General features: G+C 46.3%; 2 protein-coding genes across 5 annotated transcripts; both read right to left on the bottom strand.

Moving 5' to 3' along the window:
- Positions 1-367: 367 nt before the first annotated feature.
- clic4 (chloride intracellular channel 4) lies at positions 368-14,547 on the bottom strand. Its single transcript, XM_040199893.2, has 6 exons — positions 14,061-14,547; positions 5,970-6,079; positions 4,232-4,357; positions 3,620-3,726; positions 2,503-2,684; positions 368-1,965 (listed from the first exon to the last, which is right to left on the bottom strand). The coding sequence occupies exons 1-6, from the start codon at positions 14,127-14,129 to the stop codon at positions 1,801-1,803; spliced, it is 759 nt and encodes a 252-aa protein (XP_040055827.1). The 5' UTR covers positions 14,130-14,547; the 3' UTR covers positions 368-1,800.
- A 430-nt stretch (positions 14,548-14,977) lies between these two features.
- Positions 14,978-24,858, bottom strand: srrm1 (serine/arginine repetitive matrix 1). Of its 4 annotated transcripts, none has more exons than XM_040198731.2 (17): positions 24,622-24,858; positions 23,609-23,698; positions 23,392-23,514; positions 20,395-20,565; positions 20,080-20,174; positions 19,744-19,968; positions 19,352-19,531; positions 19,114-19,233; positions 18,801-19,009; positions 18,577-18,657; positions 17,855-17,941; positions 17,535-17,670; positions 17,365-17,451; positions 16,787-17,260; positions 16,485-16,665; positions 15,951-16,124; positions 14,978-15,813 (listed from the first exon to the last, which is right to left on the bottom strand). In XM_040198731.2, exons 1-17 carry the CDS (start codon positions 24,640-24,642, stop codon positions 15,703-15,705), a joined length of 2,565 nt encoding a protein of 854 aa, XP_040054665.2. In that variant the 5' UTR covers positions 24,643-24,858; the 3' UTR covers positions 14,978-15,702. The 4 variants fall into 4 exon arrangements, with proteins under 4 accessions (XP_040054665.2, XP_077945943.1, XP_077945945.1 ...); XM_078089817.1 differs by having other exon boundaries at positions 14,978-15,806; XM_078089819.1 differs by lacking the exons at positions 23,392-23,514; positions 23,609-23,698; positions 24,622-24,858 and adding an exon at positions 23,031-23,156.
- Positions 24,859-24,954: the final 96 nt, after the last annotated feature.

The following is a 24,954-nucleotide window of genomic DNA, read 5'->3' as shown; positions in this document are numbered from 1 at the left end:
TCAGGGGTTCCCAGACCAGTCTGTGGATTAAGGGAAGAAAGAAACCCAATGCAATATATACTACTGTAATTCCAATAAGAAATAACATTTTGTGTTTATGTATAAAAAGATATCTATTTTCCATGTATGACTGACACAGATCTGTTAAAAACTTTTTTTTTTTTTTCAATAAAAGTTCCTAATTGGCACGTGGCCACAAGATGCTGTTTAAGTGTCTGAATTGAGGAAGTTGCCAGACTCTTTTTCAAGGTCAAGAAGAAACAAGATAAAAAGCTGCTTATGAGCTGTAAAGACATGTTATATTAATATATAAATCTAGAGGACCAAAGACGACATCTATTAAAAGTAAAAGAACACCAACACGCTGTCAGAATGCCATTATGTTTATTTGAATTCAGTCAATATTGTTAAAAAAAGAAAAAGCAATGACATAACGATAATTTCTTCGTACAATATCACAATCATAATGAAGTGATCTGAGAAACTGCAAAACATCCGCAGCGAGAAAACGAGTAAGGCAAATAGGAGGTTCATTTAGACTTAAAATCAAAGCAGGCCAAAAAAAATGAGCCCATATTGTTCAAAAGTCACACGACATGTTTACAATTTACACAACAGATTCTGAGCAATCAAAAAAAATATTTACAATTCCTTCTTTTATTTTGATTTTATCAAATTGGTTACATAACAAATGTCTGTAAAAAAAAATGGCAAAATGGGAGAAAACTTTGCTTAGTCAGCATGAAAGCACTTCTGGAGCTCCTGTTACATAACACACGTCTGCACCGGGCAGAACAGAAAGGCGCCCCCCGTCCTCCCGTCGCTCATAAATACGTCTCGTGTCCCCTTCCCTGAGGCCCGAGTGCACGCGCGCTATGGAGGAGGAAACAGTGGGTGTGTGGTTTCTTCTTACTTTGTTTACATAGCAGGAGTCATCTTATCCACAGTGAGACCGGCGTACAGCCTCTTTTTTTGGGGGGGGGGGGGGGTGGCTGCCACGTGTAAACTAAGACGTTCCTACTTGCTCTAAGGAGAGAAGAAATGGGTCGGCCTGAGTTCTGCTGTGGCGACTGGCCAAAGGCCTCAGACATCTACACAACCGGCAAAATCTGCGAGCTACGCGGTCAGAGATTTCAGACTTCAGATTCATCCTGAGCCGTAACTTCTGCGGCGGGCCGGTGAAAAAAAAAAAAAAAAATGAAGTCCCCTACGAGTCCTCTGAGCTACAAGACTTCTGCTCAATTCAGACAGCGGATAGCAGGTGGCTTTACCTGCGGCTACAATCGTTTTTGCACATTCGAATTTCGCTTCCGCTTAAACCTGCCGACTACAGTGAAGCTCCAACACCGTTTATGACGCCTAAAAGCTCGGTGTTCCCTTTAAAGCAACGCTAGAGAGCAACCAGTCAGTATTAGACGGACAACAAGCTAAGAGAAAAGTCAACGTGAAGGTCACTTATCAGGGAGTGTGTTTGACGAGGCTAACTTTGGAACAACAGATCTGCTGCTGCTGCTTCTCTGCCTCACAACATCCATCGGAAAACCAAAAAAGTAAAAGCAGTTAAATGATCAATAGAAAAGGTGGAACAACAGTGGCTCTTTTTGTTGAATCAACTAACAATGGGGGTCTTTGTGTATATATAAAAAAAGAAAAAGGAATGAGATGGGTTCATGCATTTGGGGGTCTGCTCTAGATAATGAGAAGGAAACCAGAGTTTTTTCTTGTGAAAGAGCACATCAGTCCCGGTGCTGTGGAGTGGGGTGGGGTGGGGGTTGGGGGAGACTGGGGGAGGGGCGGAGCTTATTTGACCAGCCTCTTGGCTACGTCTCCGTACGCTATCTCGATCTCCTTGTCACTGGGGCAGGTGTTGGTGAACTCCTCGCGCGTGTAGGCGATGTTCAGGTACTTCCAGATGGCCGTCATCTCTTTGGGGATGTCGAAGCCTCTGTACTTCTTGGCCACCACCTGCAGAGGAAAAGAAAAGGATCGGAGGTCTATGAGGGTCCATCGTTGTGACGCACTAACCCAAAACAATCTTCAATGAAGAGATTACGCTTCTTTAACAGTTTGAAGAATTTATTTAATTTTCTATTCCTAAACTTTTTTCAATAACTTGACAATAACAAAAAAGCAAATATTTACTAGTTCCAGCTCCTAAAATATGGAGATTTGCAGTTTTTATTCATCCCCGGGACAGTGAACCAAATCCCATTGAAATATTTGATGGCATCGGAAACGGGGGAAATTGTGATACGTTTTATTTATAGAAACCAAAATACTTTTCACTATTTGAGAAATATTTAAGATCAAAAGCCCTTAAGAACTGCATCAACATTTTCTGCAACAATAGAAAATAATGCATGAGGAAAAAGCAAAGGACTTCTGGCCGAAATGTTGCGACGCCGGGCCTTTTGGACGCTCGCAGGCGTTTTTCCTGCGGCCGACGATGCAGCAATGTTGATTAAAACAAAAGGCGGCACGATGAATCAGTCCCTCGCTCACCTTGACGATGTGCAGCTTGGGCAGCAGGTTGCAGTCGGCCAGGGTCATTTCATCACCGTCCAAGAACTTGCGGTCAGAGAACTTGACGTCCTCAATGCTGTTGTGGTCGATCTCGTCGGGCAGCGGCGAGCGGAGATACTCGTCCAGCTTCTGCAGCGTCTTCAGGAGGCCGCGCTCCAGAGCTGCGAGGACGCACATGAGACGTTGTGACGAATGCTTTTCATTTCATAGTCGCTATGAGCAAGTGACCTTTCAGCAGTGGAAAAGTATATTTTTTCCTGAAGCCTCCTGCTGCGTCATACACGGTCCAACCACATGGGGGCAGCATTTGATCTAGAGACAAGCCCCCATGTGCACCTACACACTGTGCGCATTATAAATCCTCATGGGCTGCACTGTACACAACTCTACGGTAGCATTGTGATACAATAATGTGCAGCTGAAACAAAGCGCATTACCAGACACACATTTCATTGCACTTTGTCCTCGCCGCGTCTCTCCATCCATCCATGTGGATGGTGTCAACAAGTCACTCCATTGTTGGAAAATATGACATGAATGTCCGACCCAAGTTGCGCTACAGCAGACCCGACCCGTTGCGTTGGAGACGGCACTTATCATTGAATCGTGAGATTCAGCCTCTAACTGTGTTGACACAGCCTTCGTTTTCACATCCAGCTCACTGTGGTTTAATATTTTCCCAAGGTGGGGAGCAGACGACTGAAGCCATGATACAGAATCTTGGTATCCTGGTACACTGACATCTTTTTAGTGGCGCAGCCCGGATGCCACGCAATCTACGAGACAATAGCCCTAATATTTTAGTCTTATCTGCTCCGCCGGCACTCGACCTGATGCAGGAATGGAAAACACGAGCGACGAGATTGTGAGCACAGGAGTCAGGAGAGCTGCTCTGCGTTTTTTTTCTCTTTTCCAGAGAGTTCCACCAGGTGAGGAACAAAGGCTCTGTGTTCATGAGCGTGGGTCTGTGAACTACCAATCAGGGCAGGGCTATCAATGTCGCCTAGCAACCAGAGAGCTCTCCAAACAGGACTGGAAGGTTCCTGGATATCCGCTCCCAGCGAGTGTCTGTCACATGCACACATGGGTAACTTACCCTCATTCCCATCTGGTTTAGAGTTCTTAATGAACGCTGAGAACTTGGCGAAGATGTCCATACCAGCTGTGTTCGACTCGGGGTGTCGCACACCCAGCTTGATGTACCTGCACACAAACACACAAGCTTAAACACACTCGCAGATTATGTGTGGTGGTTAAAGAATAGTTCTAGAAAGGTTCATTACTGGAATTGGTGTAAATGAAACGCATTAAAAGATTTTTCTTTAAATAATAAAAAAATGATTGTTTGCACTGTCAAACGCAGATATAGGTCTTATTTCTAGAACCAAGCTGTTAACAAGAAGGCCAAATGTAACTTGGAGTAAATAAGCTTCCAACACAGAGCCCAGATGCTTAAATTTAATCATTCAGCTCCAATAAATACATAAACGTATACAGTCGAGAGCCAAATTCTAAGTAGAGGGATGCATACAAGTGAGAAAGATTGAGTGGAAAATCAACGTTTTTGATGGGATACGGTAGAAAACATTTCACCCTTATGCATTAAGTAACAGATTTGACTCCATTGGATCCATACAAGGACTCCAGCGCTGTGTGCACGTGGCAGCAGTGTATGAAAGCGTTGCCGAGGCGATGAGAAAGTGCTCACTTGGGTGGGCAGAGGACATCCTCGAGGAACTCCTCGATCTTGTTGACGTCGGTTTTGACCTCGCCGTTGAAGGTGATGAAGGGGGGGTGCGTGCCGGGGGCCAGGTTCTGGAGGTCTGCCGGCTTCCTGGAAAAGAAGATTATAATGGATTATAATCTAATAGTAAAAGTATTAGTCATTCCCATTTGTGAATTAGAAAACAAATGATCTGTAAATAAGACAAGAATCATAAGCGGTTGTGCGTGTGTGTGTGTGTGTGTGTTTGCACTCGTCCCTTTGTCTCTGCGGCCTTGAAACCAGCACATTTTTTTAACCAGATGTCTCTGGCAGGCAGATGACACGAACATAAAACAAAAATTTGCATGTGTTGAATGATCAGCGTGAACACAGCCATGAAAACGCACAGAGCTTTAACCCCTGCAGCATGAAGGCGCCTGTTAGCCAGCGGGCAGCAAGCATCCGCTCTGACCTCACAAAAAACAACATGTAAGCATACAACGACGTTCCCAACGGCGGCAGAGCTTTGGGGAAAGGCCATCCGAGGGCAGCGCAGATGGGAAGTGACTTTGACTCCTTGGCATGCGGAGGGGGAAGTGGCGACCTCGCCCGCTGATGTCACTCGTTGCGCAACAAACTGCCTCAGGATTTCACGTCTTTCATCGCTGGAACAAATATATTGTCACGACGGCCGTCAGAAGGCCTGAACTGAGGGATGCGAACATATTTTGCCGTATGCCAGTGACACGTGACATTCATGTCCTACGTGTCCCACAGGTGCAACAATGAGCGCCGTTGTCCCATTTAAATACAACAATAAAAAGAGCTATAAACATGGCGGGCACACGCCTCCTTTTACACACGCTTTGTGTTTACTCGAAGGTTACAAACCCGATGGGGACGAGGCAGAGCCCGGGGACACTTGTTCCTCTGGAGAGTGTCACGCCGGCTGAACAAAAGGTTTGTTTGATGAGGGGAACAGCCGCTTCTCAGTGGGAGGACGTCCCACGTTGCTCTTTAGAGGACATCAGCTGGCCCCGTTTTGAGTTACTCGCCCTCTGTTATGGAAAATACATGCAAACATACCGGAACCTATGCAGCCATCTCGAACAGGCCCGTTCAGAGACCAAAGGTCCAGTCAAATGGGACACTGCTTTCCTTCTTTTAGCTGTACAAAAGCAGCCCGGTATCTATCAAGTAGATCTCTGTTGGGCTTCGCCAGCCAGCAAGATGACGGAAATCTTTAATCTCTTGAGTTTAAAAAAAAAAAAAAAGGTAGGCGACGAAGAAAGACCACACAAAAACCTTTGAGGGGCATTTAGAAGAGTCACACAGGCAGTAACGCGGCGGGTTTTGGTAAAGAGCGGCTGGTATTGGCAGTCACATGTGGAATCCGATTCCTAGCAGGCGGAATTACAGAGTATCGGAGTTTTGTGATGAAAAAATAACATGTTGCCTACCCAAATCTAGACAGGAAGCGAGCAGAGAAATAACCTTAAATAGCCTCTCCAGAGACAGTGTTTACTTTCCTCAGATCCCCCCCAGCTTGAGAAAGGGTCATGGGAAAACCAAATAAGCAAGAGGGGATAAAGCGAGCGTGTCAGAGGTGGAGCCGCCAAACCCTTTGAGGAATCGCCCAGATAAAAAAAAAAAAAAGATTTAGGATGCTATCGAAACAAAAAGGGAAAAGCTGCCGACGGGGGAGATATGGAAGGGAGGGAGGGAAGGAGGGAGGACTCACCTCTTGAGGTCCACGGTGGTGACGTTGAAGACGACTCCTTTAAGCCAAAGGATCATAAAAAGTCTCTGGGAGAAGGGGCAGTTCCCGATGCTCTCTCCATCGCTTCCCGCCTTCAGCAAACACAGACAGAAAGGAAGTTAAGAATGCGATCAACTATATATAAAAAAATCACAGGTACCAATCCTCGAAGACACCAGTTCGTTTGTTTTTTTGTTTTGTTTTTTATCTTCGAGGGATTCAATTACGACAAGCATAAAACATAATGACATACATTAGATAAGCAAATCGTTAAAAATCTCCAACAGGTTTATTATCACTGGCTCGGCGCTGAGACCAGAATAACCCAAACGTCTTAGTAGAAATCCCAGCTCTGTTGCACAACCTTTACGGGCTGGGCTGTTTTACTGCGCTCACCCAGAGGGCCCATTTCAGACAATGACTCCTTCATACAAATTACAGGCTGTCCTCGAAAGAGACCAAGTAGGAGGGTAAGAGTGGAGAGGGTAACCCCAACCCCCCCCTCTGATCTAAACACTTACCCCCTATTAATGTAAAAAACAACTTCCCAAGAGGAAGAGGACAGCGTTTGAGTAATTAAGACTACGACCGCCTCTTGGTTCCTCTTACGCCAGACTGCACAAACACAAGGCCGCGCAGGCGGGAATGGCATCAAAAGAGGAGGCGCGCGTCCTCCAAATAAAGAAAAATTAAGAAAGGGGAGGTGGGGTTCCAGGGAGAGATTTCAAACATGGAAAATCGTTTTTCTGGTGAGGACGAGTAACTGTAGCAGAGGGTCTCTGCGATCACACATGCAGGAGAGAACAGAGAGGCTGCTAAGAATCAGAGATATCTCCGGTCGTCCCGGCAACCCTCCATCTCTTTGTATCCCGTCTCTCTCGCTCTCTCTCCAACTCCCCAAATGATCCCTCACTTTGATCACCTCCCAGCCGTGCTCGACAGACCGCGGCGGGGACAGATAGGGTTTGAGTCCTATATCCAACGGAAGAATGAGCATTTCATTTATTTGACTAAGCTTTGCACATTATTGTAATGAAATCTGCCCGGTGCAAAAATAATGCCCCCCCCTCCCCCCCCTCCCGCTTCAAGAAGACACATTTTTAACCACATAATGGCTAAAAAACAAATGAGAAATCACTGCAAGACTGAAATCATCAGTCATTTGTCTCTTTTAATTAACAAAAGAAAAGCCATCTCCACCCCCAACCCCACCCTTGAACATTGACACGCCAGTGCCTCTTTGTGATACACGGAGCACGCTGTGCTCTGTGGATACCAAGCCTGTCAAGGTACGCAATTGTCCAGGAAAATAAAGAATGCACCATATCAGTCCATTGATAAGGACAAGCCTGCAGGTTATTCAGGCTCTGAGATGAACCTCGGAGAGCCAAACCAAACGGCTGAATATGTTGGGTTTTTTGCCACTGGTCCCTCCCAGTTTCCTCCGGGTGAGGTATCATGCAAAGTGTGACAACACGTGCAATGCAAAGGAGGTACACAGAACAACTGTGTTGTCCCACCTGCAAAGAAACAATAAAAGGAGGATTCAAATCGGTTTGATTTGCTGGACCATTATCTAAACAGAATGGATTTGTTGGGTATCAGATGCGGGTTCTGCACCGTGGTCACTGGTCAATAGTGGACTTCGTCTGTCCAGCAGCTCACGCTGAGGGGGGACAGGCTGGCTGCTGCTGCTGCCGTGACGCCCAGTGGGATGGCTCCGTTTGATCTGCCTTCTGTCTCCCATTGTCCTCCGCCTGTCCTCCCTACTCCCCAGCCCCTTCTGGATTCAATATGTGAAAAGCTTGGATTAGGTCACTGCCTTTGTTTGGCAAATGAAAAGCCCCCCCTCGTCCCTTCACCTTACATGACTCAATTCTGAAATAAAGCTTCAGGTCAGGATGTGTTGGTGTGTGTGTGTGGGGGGGGTGTGGGGTATCATGGTCCACGGCCATGATTGATGGACATCAATGGGACGATTACTCCCATTTCCCCCACAGCGCATTCAGTGCTGGGTCGCAGCGACCGTTTCCATAGCGATAGACAGACACAGTCTGACATCAGCGTTTGATTAATCAAACACTGATGAGCTGCTTTCAAATCTCAAGTTCTCGAGTGGCTGAGAAGAAAGGCCACAGCAGCTGAGGGGGACATTTCAGTCTTTCTCTTTCTCACCGGCGCCTGCAGCAGAGCTCACAGGGATCTGCTGCCAGACAGCGAGAGAGAGAATAGGAAGGAAACCAGGCATCACCGAAGAGGAGCAGGGGGTAATAGATGCTTTAAGTGCGAAGAAGAGAAAAAGACAGCGGGCTCGTGGCTGTGTACTTCATTGGCCCCCTGCTTGTGTAGTCTTCCTCTTCTCCCCTTATTCCCGGCCCCTTGGCGAAGTCAGGGAGGGAGGAAACTATTTCAGAAATGTCCGGATACTCCCGCCAAGAAGGGTGCTTTGTTTAGTTTACCCGGCGATGTCTGTCGGAGCCGCGTTTCCTCCGCCTGCGACTTAGACGTAGACTGGTTACAAGCTCAAGCCAGGTGCCGGTCGGCCAAAAAGAGAATCGGGCTGAACAACAACATTTCAAAAGAAACGTGTGTGAAGGACACCCCTGCACCCTACGGACGTTTTTCCAGGGGGGGCCCACTAATACACTGTGACATTCAACCTCCAGCAACAACAAAGCCGTTTTTGTTTGTCGAGTTCCAGGTACGTCACCGCCAGTCGGCCAGGGAAGGAAAGAAAAAAGAAAACACCCCAATAAAAATAAACTATTTTCAGCAGACCCTTATAAAGGCAAAGCGTGTCAGTTGAGAATGTTCCCCTTACTCCTCCTTAAATCAGCAGTTTCCTTCCAAATACAAGCAGAAATGACTCACATCTTGCAGACGGTTACACCATCTTTCTCGTAGATTAGTACAGAAGCGACAGCTGACCAGAGCCAACAGACACTGTAAAGCTTATAAAAAGGAGCAGCGGAGGCCCGTGAGTCAACAGATGCGTGTTCATTTAATGCTACACACACACACACGCCCAGTGGAGTGAGTCACGGTTTAGTCGGAGGTTGCGTCCAGGACTGAATGCTCCCGTAACAGCAGGATGAGATCTTGGCCCTCAGCGGGGCCACTGGTGTCTTTTCCCTTTAAAAAAAAACACCCACACAGCGTTTTCACTACCTCTTTATCATTTCCCCTGTGAAGACCCTGATGCAATGACCAAAGTCTCTCATCTCGGGGGGGGGGGGGGTGAAAGAGGCTTTAAAACGTCATATAGCCACGCACGCACTAGATGGTATTTGCGCTTTTTACAGGTACAAAAAGGCGTCACGGCCTATAAAACGTTACGAGATGGCATATTAGAAAAAAAGAAGAAAAAACCCACAAGAGCCATTGTTCTCTACCAAGATATCTCGTCATAAGTTCCTCCGATATTCATGCGAGACCGACAGGTCTTCCAGACCACGTTGCAGTAGTCGGGCATTCAGGGACACTGGGGTACTGTTAAGGCCAGTCACGGACCTCCTCCCGGTCTCTGCTCACAGCCTAATTTTAGCAACATGGCCGCCCTGCTTTCCCCTCCCCAGCACACTTCATGTTCTAAATTGGGTGGGCTGCTCGGCGAGCCTCTGACCGAAAAAGGACTTGACGATATAACAAGTGCTGCAGCTTTCCTCCTCCTGCTGCTCTGACACACAGCAGGAATGTCCGTTTGAGGGTGGGCAGCTATGGCAACGTCACGACAACGCCTCTCCCTGTTTGCTGGACAAGTACACAGTCCGTTAGGGCTAAATTCACAAAGCAGCTGAAACCAGGGCGGGCCGGGGACGGAGGGGAGGGGGGGGTCTACGCCCAAGATCTGAAGACAGGCTAAACCTTTTTCTAATTAGGTCAAACTCCAAAAAGGTTCAGAGGTCGCGGCATGACAGCGACAGCCTGGAATGATTCGTTGCTTAAGAGCATGTCAGCGGGGCGGGATGCTCGAACACAAGTCATCAACGTGAACTACAAACATTTCAGACTTCACAGACAATATTTAGAGATTCAAGATGCGGACATTTTTTTCCCCATTTACACATTTGAAGAAACAAGAAGTGTTCAACATTTCAGGAAGTTACAACCGGGATAAAGAGGATCTGCCTCAATATCGTCGAGTTTAGAGCCACATAGCAGAGGAATTGGTAAAAAACTATATTGTTTATATTCATTTAAATAAAAATTAATGTTAACTTCCACAATGGCATCATATGCTCTTCTGCAGCAACCCGGAGGTCCAGAAAACCTTCAGTGGGTCACAGAGTACATTTCCAGTGTTTCAAAAAAGAACCAAATTCCTAAAATATGATATCACCTCAGCACAAGCAGCCTTTCAAGAACATTTCTTAAAACAAATGAAAGTCTAAAAACTGGATAAATGACAGATCCTGAAACATGATGAACCAATAAGCAAAGAGGAGTATGAATTCAACCATTCAAAAGTTCAAGCTGCATATTATAAAAGTTCCCAGGGTTCCGATGACTGAATGACTAGAAACCCTGTGACCACGCTCAGAGAGGAGTCAGATCCACAACACGGACTCGCCATCACATCCTTGGCGTGGCTCTGACTCAGGCCGACGGCGTTCAGTGGAAACCTTGACGCTTCCCGTCAGGCAAGTGAGCGCCGTCTAAAAAAAGAAGAAAAGGAGGCACGCTGCCCAAGCTACCCAAGTTTGGGTGGACGGGTGTTCGGTGACGAGCATTTCAGAACCAGAGCAACAGAGAAAACAAACAAACAAACAAAGGTCTCAGCATTAGACCCCCCCCCCCCCCCCCCCCCAACGGACACGCATGGCAGTAAGGATTCACCCGTAACACTTCGACCTGCAGTCGAGTCGTCTCTCGTCCCCATGTGGGACGATGTGTTTTTACATCCAAAGCGGGCGGCTTTGTGTTTACATGAGCGAACCTTTATGTCTCTACCTGGATTGATATTTGGGGAAACAGCACTATGTACCTCGAAGGGTTGATGATGCTCGGGACAGATCCCCCCCACCCCCCACACACCCCTCTGCTAAGGGGAACAAGCAGGTGAAACACAAGCTGGATTCATATAGAGATTCATGTAGAGAGTGATTGAGTTGCATGGGTAGCTAGAAGGGCAGATTCTACTCTTCTAAAAAGGGGTCTTACAACCCCCCCCCCCACCTCCCCTTCGGACAGAGGTGACTCCTGATCTGGTCGGTAACTCGAGCCAGACACCAACCCATGAACTAACAAGACTTTCTGGGTGGGTCAAGTCTAAAGGCTGGCGCATGCTTCTGCGTCGTTGCGTCGACGCACTCGTTTCAATTCATGTTTTTTGTCGACCTAGAGAGTCACGTCTATTTATTTATTTTTTTATTTTTTTAGCATAGACTTTATTGCCCCGTGCATCGCCACTGTTGCTTTTCATCGCGGACACATTTGTCCCGTATTTTCCTCCACAACTTTGTGCACCTCTCGACCGGCAAACCGGCATTTGCGGCGATCTCCCTCCGTGAATCCAACCCGCCAATGACGGCTTGTAGAAGCGGTCATATTTACGCATTTCTTCCGACAAAAGTTCTTCAATCTGATCCGTTCTCTCGTGAACATTCTTTGTTTTAATAATGGCGGTATCGGGCTATGAAAGCGGAAATGTGAGACATTCGATCGGGCCTTCCTTCGTCCAGAGTCAACCAGACATGGACGGGTCAGGTGCTACAGAGACTCATTTCCCAGCACGCCACGACAGAAGAAGTTAATCTTTGTCCCTGAACTCATGATGCTGACCGCAGCGTTGCTGTGTGCTCAAGGAGAGAAAGAAAAACAACAAAAAAAACTATTCCTTTCCCCATAAAAAGCAGTACTCGTTTGCACGAATTTTTAAACCGCTCATCACAAGGTCTTTATACGTCTGTCACATGGCGCCATACGACGTGAGCGGCTCTCCCCGAGGCGTTTAGCAATGAGGAGCGTCCTCCGCTCACTGCGTTGTGGGTCGAACATCAGGTCTACGCGAGCGCCACCCCGCTCTCCGCCATGTTGCCTGAAGGGCTCTTGTGCCGTCCAGACTTTAAAAGCACTCCTGCAACAGGTTCTCGGTCCCTGCTGGCGAGAGCGTAGGAGTCTGGGGGCAGCAGAAGGTTTTGTGAAATGGTGGTGTGATCTCGACAAACACACACAGGAGCCTGACTCATCTATATTCTGTCGAGCGCCGAACAGCCGGCTCGTACGCCGGTCGGAGGATGACTCGCTACGCAGCTTTGTAGAACTGGAATGAAAACGTAAACATACTCGTGAATGATTCATAAACAGCAGATGTCCAACACGTTGTGTTACAGTAAACCGGCGCACTGCGGTTTAAGGGGGACGTTCCTCCAATACTACAAGAATTATTCTACATCATTATACGATTTGTCTGTTTCACACCAGAATCCGGGTCTCGTTTGAACGACTTCAACCATGTGATGTGCGGAAGCGCCTAGCGAAGCAGACATGGGTGGATGCTCGGGAATCCACCCTCAGCAGCACGTCGGATACTGCTCATGTGTGCAAAACAATATCTAATCTGCTGCACGGCGATGAGTTCAAGGGCCGATCCTCCCTCATAAACAGGGCATTATAAAACACTCATTTGCAACAGAGCGCCATATAAACCTCACATCCGCGCCCATCAAAAGATGAGCGAAATGTTAAAACGTTCCCATGGCAGCGCGGCCGCCGTGGCTGTAAACACGACAGGTTGAAAATGTTGCGAGGGCCTCTGAACTGGGACATTCGCCTACTTTTACTGGGTGAATCTTTGTGTGCAGACGCCGTGGCCACTCATCAGTAATTAGTCTGTGTTGATATGTGGCGCGGGCCTCACAGATCTGACACGTGTGTGTGTGGGGGTGTGTGTGTATATATAAGGGTGTCGGGGCGACAACGCAGTTTCGGTATCGAACGTTTCCCAGAAGCTTGTGGCAACACACCATTGTCTCCCATGAGCGTGTTGAATGCAGCACGGTAAGGACAACAGAATCATCGACACGTGAAGGGTGACATAACCTCTGCTGTGGGCTGTGTGTGTGGCGGGGGGGGAAGGGGGGTAGTTAAGAGGAATGGTTGGTTTCCGTTGGTTCCACGGGGGCCTGCTGCTCGGCCTCATGACAAAAGGCCTCGTGGTTTAGAGTGGGCGACCCTTCAGGTGGGGCAGAGGGGTTTAAAGAGGCTCTGCTGTATCAGGAGTACTGGGAGCCTTCAGAGGCCAGAGCATTTAACAAGGGCCCTTTTCTCCCCCCACACACACACACCCAAGAGCGACACGCTTCCACCTTCAGCATTACCATTGAGCCCTGGACCCCTTCCCCCAGTCCGGACCCCATAACTCCCTCCCACTTGTACCAAGCCTCATGCTCCCCCCTCTTTTTCTTCCCTCTGCCATTTTCCCGCCCTGCAAAGCAGCAGGCTGAAGAAAGAGACAACACACACACACACACACACACAGTTAAAACACACTCAGATTTTTTTTTTTGGGGGGGGGGGGCCCTATCTCATAAAAGAGATGCCTACGTCAACAAAACCCTCATTGATCACTGTGTCTAAATGGGATGGATGATGCTTTCCAAAAGGAACCAGTGACCGTTAAATAACAAGCAGGGCCTGGGGAGCCATTAGTGTACCATAGCAAAGGAACACGGCCCATCACAAAAACACGGTTACAGAAAATCAATACAAAATGTACACATATATTTGATTGATGAGTGATGACAAGGTGACTGACCCCCCCCCCCGCTTGTGACGCTGTGGGGAAACAGGCAAATGGATCTGAAACTAAAATGAAAATAGGATTTAAAAAAATAACTATTCTTTTAAATATTCTTGCGGGTGTTTCTACCAGGCTGGTTGGTAGGTAGGACCCCCCACCCCTCCTCCCCGTGGAAGAAAGACCAACGTGCGGCTAGCTAAAAGAAAAACAAACCAAATAAAAACTAGTTAGCAGAAAGAATACCGTTAATTAATGGCGAGAAACTGGCACTCGTTTTCAGAAACACGCGCGGACGTTCGTGAGGATGACGACGAAGAGTAAAGTTGTCGTACCTTGACGAACAGCTCGATAACGGGCTCGTCGTCAGCCTTCACTCCGTTCTGCGGCACCGACAGCGACATGTTGGCTCGGACTTTTCCTCTTCTTTAAGCTAACGAAGTTGAGCGGGGGTTTTCTTCTTCTTCTTCTCCCGCTACCACGCCCGAGTTAACGTTAGCAGCTCGGTCCTCTTCTTCTGTTCTTCTCCGTCTCGTGGAAGCGCAGCGGCGTGAATCGATGAGCCGTGTTTCAGTTAAACCAGAGTTGAGCTACGCGCACATCGCGGGGATCCGGCGGGGCTCTTTCACGCTGGTCGGGGTGGAGGTGATGAACGCAACGGCCGGGAAGAAGCAACGGGAATATTTAAGGCAGTGATGTCATCCGAGGCGCGCGCCCGCAAGCACGCGCAGACACACACACACGGAGCAATGTGGGCGGGTCCAGGGAGAGGAGTCTTCCTGCAGGATGGAGGGGGGACGTGAGGCGGAGCATGAGGAGATGCGTACGGTTATATTCTGCCCTTTGTCATGAAGTAAAACCGCAGCTTCCTCATTTATGTCGTTTTAAAAACCAGACATTAGTCTTAAACTTCTCCGCAAGCTGTTTGTTTTTTTTGCTCATTCAGCTCAACTCAATTTGCATGCATTTCCCCCAAATACTATAAAAGCCGTTATGTTGTTTGGTTCTGCCATAAATCAGATGTGTTATCTTTCATCTATTTAAATATGTACCTTTTAGGTTGGGGTTTGGGGAATTAGCTCACGCTAAAGGTGACAAAGGAAAAGGTTAATTGAACCACATTTTTAAACATGCATTTTTACAGCGTAAAGGGAGGTTTTGAAATGGTAGGAAACATCCCCACCTAAATGATATTGTCAAACAGATCCAAACCCACATAGAAAAGACAGTCTTAAGAGTAAGGAAACCACACTTCCTATAAAAAGGTTTTAATTCTGAAAGGATGACAAGATGACAAGAGCCAGGTACTAAATACAAATCATAGAGCAGTCCCACAGAGATTAACATGGGGCAAGGGCATCAACGTAAAATTGCATATCAAATCAATCTGGAAAATTAAAGCAAACTGTCTCACATTGGATTGTTTCAGTCTTAAAACAAGACTTACAAATTCAGGAAAAACTGCAGGTTAAACGATGCTAAACACCTCTTGTAAGTTACAATAAGACATTCTGTTACAGCCTCTAACAATTCACACAGCTGTGCAAATGTTTCCTCTAACAAAAGGCAAATAGTAACAGCGTGTTACTGTACGATGGTTTTTCCTTCCATAAAGGTCAGTGGTTCATGCACATTAGAGACAATCACTGCACATGCAATCGTTTCTCAAATTGAATCTATTGTAGGCTGTGGAAAATATCTGAAACCTGCACAACTCAAACCTCTAAGCTTAAACCTTTTCCCTGCTCGACAATTTAAAATTATGGACAACACAAGCTTCTTTACAGTTAAGATAATACACTAACTGATAAATCGAGCTCTTAAACACTCTTCAGAATGTACCAAACCAGTAAAAAGAAAAAACAAAACAAAAAGAAGACTCAAGATTTAACAATTTGTACATTCTATAGCTGAACCAGGTTGATGACCAACATCAAGAGTGAGTGGAAAATTCAAAAGTGAGAAAGCCCCTTGTTTTCAGGACATCTGTGACGGAGACAACTGGGCCTTCCTCATGGAGCGGAGGGCCTTTTCTCTGAGGTGTTTCTCCAGATCATCCAAGCTGTCATCTACTTCACTGTCTGATTCCTAAATGAAACACAGCATGAAATACACACAAAACCAAAATGCGGGGACGTGGCAATAAACTAAATAACATCATCTACTTGGAATCCCTTCTGAGAACAGGGCGCTAGTAGCTACTAAACGCAGAAACTAGACATCACCTTTCTTGACTCTCCGTCCTCCTCCCCCCCGTGGTTTTCATGTCCGTCTCCAGCAACGGGGGCGCCGCTCTTCTCCTTCTTGTGCTTCTTGTGCTTCTTGTGTTTCTTGTCCTTCTTGTGCTTCTTTTCCTTCTTCTTCTTCTTTTTCTTTCCGCTGGCGTCAACATCTGAATTCTGCGGTGAAACAAAGAAAACGGGTCTTTGGATGGGGACAGCATCAACAGCGCTACTGTATAACAGACATGGTCAAAGGAATGTTTTATTATTCCAGGTAGCGATTACGCTGTAACAGCAATGTACAAGATTAATGTTCTTATTGCCGTTCAGAATAGATTGAGGAACCTATATACTATTGAGTCAGTAAAAGTGCTTGAGATGAGCCGATGTTGCAGATTTAATCTCCAGAGAAAAACACAATGGTTTGTTTCTTTTTAAAGAAGGTTAAAGGGCAATAGTCCGGCTTGCTGCAGTATCTGCACACTTTTCTTTGCAATCAACAAAGTCAGAATTTCAAAATAAGTTGAAGTCTCAAACCTTGTTTGGGGATTGACTGCCGGAACCACTGCTGGCTTTCTTGGCCGGTGGTGGAGAACCGCTGGCTGAGCGGGACGGCGAGGGGGAGGCGGATGCAGGGGCTGGACGTTTCAGAGCTGCTGGCTGGGGGGAAACGGACCTGGAGGGGGCTCTCCTCAGAGGCTGGGGACTTGGTGATGGTCTGCAGAGAGGCCGACGGGGATCGTTAAAGAAAAGAGCAGTGGGATGTATACAAAAAAAAGACAGAAGTGCATCCTACTGATATAATCCCAAAGCAGCAGAGCGCCGTCTGCCTCGCTTACCTCTGGTTGTTGCGGGGCTCCGGGGTGCGGGACACTCTGCGGATGGGCTTGCCCCCGTGTGGAGGGGACTGCTGCCTTCGCTGGTTAGATGGAGACAAACCGGAGGTGTCGAAGCGCCTCGGAGGACTGGGGGAACCCCGGGCGCCGCGGCCGCGGTTGGCGGGCGACGGGGAGAGGCGGCTGGCCACGGGGGATCGGTTGTCCCTGCCCGGTCTCACGAGAGGCAACATGGGGCTCCTCCGGTTCCTGGACGGAGACGAGGAAGGAGGGGTGCGTCTCCTCGGAGCGGGAGAGCTTCTGCGCTTGGGCGACCTGGAGACGCGCCGCTTGGCCCCCGGAGACGGGCGTTTCATCGGGGAGCCGGACAGCTTCCGCTTCTGTGGAGGCAGGGGTGAGGGGCTGTAGCGGCGCTGGATAGGGGGAGAATACCGCCTGGGGGATGGAGAACGACGACGGGGAGGCGGAGAAGGAGACCTGGGAAAAGCAGAATTTTGTCAAAACCTTTATCATCATCTTGTACATTTTCTGACATTGACATTCAAATAATAGCCGAAGAGATCAAATGAACCAGGTCATACCTTCTTCTAGGGGGAGACGGAGATCTGCGGCGTCGTGGGGGAGACGGTGTGCGCCGTCTGCGTCCAGGAGATGGAGAACGTCTTTTCCTGGGGGGAGGGAGGGGGAAATGACATATGTCAATATTTGATGACAGATCACATCTAATGATTCAGATACAAAAAGCACTAACCTCGGAGAGCCATCTCTGTGTCGCCTCCGTGGGGACGGCGTACGGCTGCGTCTCCTTCTGATGTCTCCGTTTCTGGCCACTGGCCCTGCCGTTGGCCTCTTGGGTCCCTCGTCTTCGGAAGAGGAAGACCCCGTGTCTGAAAACAGACAAGACAAAGTTAACAGCCGTTTCATTAGAGCCTTAACTGCATGCTGCGAGAGGGGGGAGAAAACACCAAGGGAGGTGTTAGGGTACAGCTTTAGACGTCCATGAGACAATGAGAGCAAGATGACATGGACAGAGTTAAAGAGCGAGAGACGAGGTAATAAACCACTAATAACCTGAAGAAGTCTGTCGATTCTGCCTGCGATACTGACGTCGCTGCTGCACCGAATCTGCAGTGGCGCCCTTCTCATTTTTATCGTCATCTGCAATGTAGAGCCTCATGTGAAGTGAAACAGAATTCCATAGAAACGTCCAATAATACTAGGGCTGTCACAATATTAAATTTGTGTGATTATTGTACAAACATTTATTCCGATATAATTTTCAGACCATTTATGCCACTGATAACATAATGACAATATAACAGCATTGCGTGTGGCGGCACTGCCTAAGCCCCGCCTCTGACAATGAAAGCAGAGACGAGGGAAGCACGAATCGACTAAATGTTGGTGACATTCATTTATATGTAAAACAATTCTCGCACCACCAAAAATTATCGCACTCATTTTCCTATATTGTGCGATATGTCAACATATTCACATATGCATATCGCGACAGGCCTAGATTATACAAAAGAAAAATGCATATTTGCATTTGCTTTATACTTCCCCTGTTAGTGTAGTTTTACCACGTTCTTTTTCACTATTTATACTTTAAGGTGGATCAAAAGCCAAACATCCTCCAACACGAATCTAAAAGTCTACACAGCAAAAAACATTTTTTAAATGTTATTGTCCAAAATGTTCAAATAGAACAAAACTGGTAACCAGATAAATACTCATTCAGGGCGAGTTTTGCAATGACAAACAAAAAAAAACAGACACGATTAAACGCTTACCGGACTCAGACCCTTCAGAAGCTCTAGGCTTGGCATTATCAGATGGAGAATCCCCCCTTCCTCCTGGTTTTCTCTTTAAACCTGTACAAAAAAAACAGACACCACTAGTTATAAATGCACCTTTGATAGCCAAATAATGAATAGTTAAATGTGATAAAAACACAGCGGAGGATGTCCCTGATGTCCCTGCGGACGGACGGATGACAAAGATGAAGGGGTTATACCGGATGATCTGGCTGGAGAGGCGGAGCCGCGGACCCTGCGGGCCCGTGGAGACTGGGACCGCCTGTCCTTCCCCGCGGGGCTGACTGGGTTGTTGGGATGGTGCACCGGCTTTCGGGGCGGCGTGGTAGATATTCTTTTCATAGCTTTTTTAGGCGAGCGGGAGTTGGAGGAGCTGCTGCCGGAGGACGAAGCAGAGCGAGAGCGCCTCCTGCAGGACGCAAACACCCAAACAACATTAAGCGTCTGGACGGTAAATTCTAAAAAATATAAAAAGTTGCAGAGCAAGGAAGCTTTTATGCTCCAGCTACTGACCTGCGGACAGGGGAGCGTCTATGTCTGTTTCTGGAGTTGGTGGGGCCACGTCTGGGGGGGCTCCTTCGACGAGGAGACATCCTCCTCCTGGGACTCGGTCTTCTACGTGGGGAGAAAGATCTAAAATGGGATATAGAAAAGGGAGATCATCTTTTAAAAGGTTTAAGTTCTTGATCTTACACTTAAAACAATATTTTTGGAAGATTCAGAGGACTCCAAAGTAAATATCATAAATTACCGAGAACGGGAGCGCCGCCTGCGAGTGTGGGAATGAGAGCGGTGGTGAGGTCTTTCCCTCCTGATGTCCTTCTCTCTCTCCCGAGACCTGGGCCTCTCCTCCTTCTTCAGGCTCTTCTCTGGTGAGGCTTCTTTGACTTCAGTCACTGGGTCTGGATTCACCACCTCCACAACTGTGTCGCTACGGGCCAGAGACAAGACAAATTCCTTGTATGTTTGACATATTTTGGCAATAAATGTTTCCTGATTCCTGAAGAGGTTCCAATTGTAAATATATAAAATATAAATTAATAATATTTTGTTGATGAAAGGATCAATATGAAAAACGTATAGATGAGGAACAACTATCATCTACGAAAACTACATTCTAAGCAAGGAAAGTGTTCTACAAACCCAGTAGAAGGAGTTTCTTGGGGGACTGGTTCTGGCAGGGCTCTGTCTAATGTTTCTGACTCTACCAGCTGCTCCAGCGGTTTTGTTGGCAGCTGCATCAGAGGTGGAGGTGGTGAACTGCTAACAACTGGACTGGCTTTGCGTCTTGGGGAGCGAGAGGCGCTACGTTTCCTTTCCCGCTTCACCGGTGACCTGCGACGGGGGGACGGTGACCGGGTCTTCCTCCTGGACAGACAAGAGGCAAACAGAGTTTGTGATCACGCCCAATGACAGAAACACACATTTCTAGTTCTGTCCACTGATGTTAGTATTGAAGACATTTATTTTTTTTCTTACCTCCTTGGGCTTTTGGACTGAGCCCTCTCTCGGAGTTCCTTTTCCTTCTTATCATCATCAACCTTCTTCAGCGAAGCTAGTTTCTCCTGTTCAATCTACCGGAAAGGGTACAAGCACATCACTATGAGCCACACGATGCATTCTGTCCTGCAATGATCACATACGGTCCAAACACAGGGTGCTGTGTTACTGTCCCAGTCTATGGTTCATTCAGCCTGATTATTACAGCATTGTTTACATTTACTCTGGGTTTTCTTCTGCCTTCCGCCCACTAACGGAGACATTGCACCAAATTAACCTTTGGGAGAAGCTCACCTGTCGCTGTTTGATTTCCTCCTTCTTCTGTTCAAGAAAAGCAGACGGGATGCCGGCAATGTTCTCCTGGGCACTCAGCAGCAGCGGCCACAGGTCCCTCATGAACTCCCGGGCATTCTTCCCGTTCAGGAAGCCAGTCAGGTTGATCTGCATCATCTTGCTATCCGGGTGCTGTAACACACACACGAAGGAGGCAGAGAAAAGACCAGATGGCCATTGAAATAATAGAAGGCACAATATTGGTGGGTGGGGGGGAGGGGGGGGTTAAGGATCCCACAAATGGGTCTGCCTACCCTCTAATACTAACTAAACTGTTGCTATGCATTTAACCATACTCTAAACATGTTATGACACTGATTGGTACATTGAACATACCTGGGTCCAATTATTGAGTCAGTAACCAAATCAAAACAAATGTGTGATTGATTTAAATCACATAATCAAACTAGGAATGTGGGCTGGCTAGCTAAGGGGAGACATATCTGTGTAAAAATGGCATGCAATACTTCTGCTAAACCCATTCAGATTGTTATTCCCCAAATTTACAAATCAAGAAAACAACAGAAAGAAAGAAATGTTCATGTGTCATTACTATCCCCACTACTTTAAATGTCTTTCCTTGCTCCCCGGTCTCCCCACAGTCTACACTTCAGGAGCTAAACAAAAAGCCACAATACAGAGTGCATTAAAACCCAACACTGCAAGTACAGTTCCGGTGTCTTCCGTGAGTCCCGTGGGATCAGTGGGCACCGAGCTCCCTTGGCTTGCTTCCGCATCCCTACTGCTTGAGACTCAACCACCTTGAGCTTAATGTTATATCATTTATCTAAATTGCAAGAGACGAACAAGCAATAATGAGTACACAGTTACACAAGAATGTTTTTGTTTTTTTCAACATCTGATTATTGTGAGATACCGTAATCTCAATTAAATTTCTCTCATCATAATGCAACAGTACTCTTTAATCTTAGCTTTAACAGGCAAACCCCACAAAAGCATTAAAAGATGAAAATGTATTTTATGTTAAGTACTGGTGACACATTTTGATATTAGATACATGTGGTTTTTAGCACCGAAGGAGAATAAAAGTAATTAACGAAGTCATTACGTATATATTCCATACTTGCATTGAAGAATCCAATGGAATGGAATCCTAGTAATAGTATCATAAAGGATACTGTGCAGGAATTACTTATTTCCCGCTCATTAAGCAGTTTTCCTACTTCAAAAATGGAAATAACTAGGGGTGTTAAGATTTACCGATACACTTCGGAAAATCAATACAAGAGTCTTAAATACGGCTACGTCGATACAAAACTCTGAATTTAGTCTGAATGGGTGTATGAAAAATCTTTAACTCTCACAGAAACTGCTTCACCCAAGGAGCTTTTTATCTGTGCAAATGAATGGAAAGATTAAGATACGCGTCCTGTGTGTTCCGTTACAATAGCAGAGAATGCAGAAACTTATATTGTTTGGCTTGTTGGCGAGACTTACGCCAGCGCTAATAATTTATCATCACAAGCCTAGAACTAGCCTAGTGTCTTTTGGACAATCCCAATTATTAGCATTTCTCAGTGTGGGACAATACAGAGTTTACTATCAAAATGGTGCAAGATTCGAGATTGAAGGCTTTTTAAATTTCCTCTGAACGCAGCGGACGGTGCAAACAACTGCAATGATGGCTCACAGCACAGAGTTTACCTGAGGGGGCGGCTAAGCTTCCACAGGGGTCGCTATACGCTGTAATTGTGGTCTAAGAGCAACGCGGAGCAGTGACCAAGACAATACGCGTGGAGCACGCTCACATGCACTGGAAGGAATTACTCCACTGCATCTCGACGCAGAAAATAGTCGTAGAAAAGTTAAATAAAGCTCCTGTAACTTCACCTGGGGTGCATTTGTACATGTTAACTGTATAGCTTTTGTATTGCATCGCAGATCATGTATCGACATGCGTATTCAATCGTCTTGAGAGGGAAAGATACACACCCCTAGAAATTACCCATTAGTGAGGTACAAATTATGTTTAAATAAATTAAAGTAGCCTATGGGATGAACAAAACATGCACAATTTGATATTAAATAATAAAATACACAATATCAGGGGGGCTCAGCATTACAGCCCTACCGGCGAGAAGGATTTTTTTAAGATCCAAAACATGACCAATACAGATATTCTAATGGCCTTTCAGTTTAAAAGAGTAACTTAACACCAAAAAGAAAAGTATTGTTTACACTTGGAAAAACTCAAGTGTGTTGCATACGAGTGTCGTCAGAGGTTTACCGGATTCTACCAGTGTTTTTGTTCACCTCCAACGTTCCCAACTTTCTACAGTGACCTGTGGTGTGTGTTCATGGCCCCCTCCGGTCACTGTAAGGTGTGGTTAGGGTGCAACAGAACACACTTCTGACCGCACCCAAAAGAGGTGCATAAGACAACACTTTCAATCAGAGGGGATCATTGGAGGATACTTTTCCGCTTGGTGTTAAAATGCTCCTGCAGTTGCTCTCTAAAGAATTTAAAAGGAAATCACTTTTAACAGGGATCTGGGCAATTATACCTACATGATTATGGCATTGTTCAGGTGTGTCTTTCACTAACATGATATTGTTGATCCCTGCATATAACTCACCTCAAACCACACACTGCATCATGAAGGAGAGTTGGGCTCAGTGACTTTGGGCTCAGGAGAGAGCTAATTAGGTGTTGGTGCTATACTTCTGATGCAAGGTATAACATCCATATTGGTTCAGGCCTTTTAAATCATAAATCACATCATCATTAGAAGACTGCTGAGTATAGGCACTTTGTCACATAACAGCAAAACATAGTTATGTCATTTATTAATCAGTTTATACCAATTGTTACTTTACCCATTTCAAATTTGACTAGGATGTGCAATTATTGGCTTATATCCCTTCTTACTAACTACACAATGCCCTCAAATTCATGACAGTTTTGAAAATTAAAACAAAACACAACAGAGACATTACCTTCTCTTCAAGTTGGTTAAATATAAACTCTATGACGACGTCATCCTCGAACCCCAGAATCTCTGTGACTCGCTGAGTAATCCACGGTTTGATGACTTCTAGGTTAACTTTGGTCATGTCCACCTAAAGGGGGAAAGAGGTTCACGCGATGAGAAACAAATATATTGTTGTGCCTAAAAACACCGAACGGAAAAGGCACACGTGCGTGATCGTGTACCTTCTTGTCGAGACATTCTGCAAATTTCAGCTGCTTCAGCAGCTTCTTCTGCTTGTTGCTGAAACGGTTGTCTTGCTCCGCACTTGTACCCTACAGCAAAAGTAAACAAGCATCCCTTAGTAGAGCAATTCGGGTTCACAATCATACACCCGAAAAGTCATGCTTCAAACACGTGTCTCACATTAGTCTGTTGAGTTGAAGAAAAACATCCACGCATGTAAGCGTAACGTTAAAGCGAGACACAGAAACGAAACCAAAACACCGAGTTAACGCGCATTTGGTAACACACAACGTACAAAATCTAACGTTAAATATTTGATAACGTAAGCTCACGTGGTGACAGTATCGTATCGTCAACGTGAGCCAGACACGACATTGATATAAATAGGCTAAAGTTAGCTAAGCTAATTGTTTGCCTGCTTAATCCTGTGAGTGGAACTAAGAGGCTAATGTTAGCCTCGTGGCTACCTTTACCGGCGGCAGCGCTGGCGAAGACAGAACACCAAATAGTAAAACGAGGGTCTATATTAAATACGCTTTTAGCGTAATCTAGCCAACGTTCGCGTAGCGGTGGTCGTCACTACTACACAGTTTAAAAAAACGATGCACCACCCAGGCGCCATCTTTAGCCATGGCTAACAAATTAGCAGTAGGTTAGCTAACGTAAGCTAGCTAGGGTTGGCTTGTCTATTTCCTGCAACTATGTCGCCTTCAAATTCGTGTGAAAGGGCTGTGAGTTGTTGACCACATATCTCCAAATAAGTTTATAGAACGTGCAGACGTCCTTCTTTAGAAGGCACGTGCATTCTGAATATATACCACAGGAAAGACGGCTCTTGTCGAGTAAGGTTATCAGTTGATAGACGAAGCCCCGACCACATCGTTACCATACCGTCCGCCTCTGCGGGCCTCCACACTAAAAACACAATTTTAATGCTCCAACAATGACTATATCTCCGTGGCACTGAGCAGAAAGACACGCAACAATATGCAAAGGATTTCAAACAACTTACGCGGAAGAATCCCGCGTCCATTATCAGAGAAAATGGATATTAACAGGTGCTGTTGAGAAAGACGTGCGCTGCTCCGGTGAAATTCTGAGTGGCGAGCCGGATGACGTGTGCGCCCCCAGAGAGAGAAACGAGCACTGCGTCTGCTGTAGTGAGGGGAGAGAACATCAGCCCGACTGATAGGAAATATAAAATCATTTATCCATCGTGTGTTTTGCAGGTAAAATCCGAATGTCGAAACGCCGGGGAAATAAAAAAAAATACAATAATTCTCCCTGAAATATTGTAATAACTGTAAGTAGTTACCATTATAATCAATATCAGCATCACCCAAAC

The sequence above is a fragment of the Gasterosteus aculeatus genome, chromosome 15 (genome assembly GCF_964276395.1).
Source record: "Gasterosteus aculeatus chromosome 15, fGasAcu3.hap1.1, whole genome shotgun sequence".
NCBI classification, from domain to species: domain Eukaryota; kingdom Metazoa; phylum Chordata; class Actinopteri; order Perciformes; family Gasterosteidae; genus Gasterosteus; species Gasterosteus aculeatus.
Note: the sequence above shows the minus strand (reverse complement) of the source record. Positions and strands in the feature narration are given on the sequence as shown.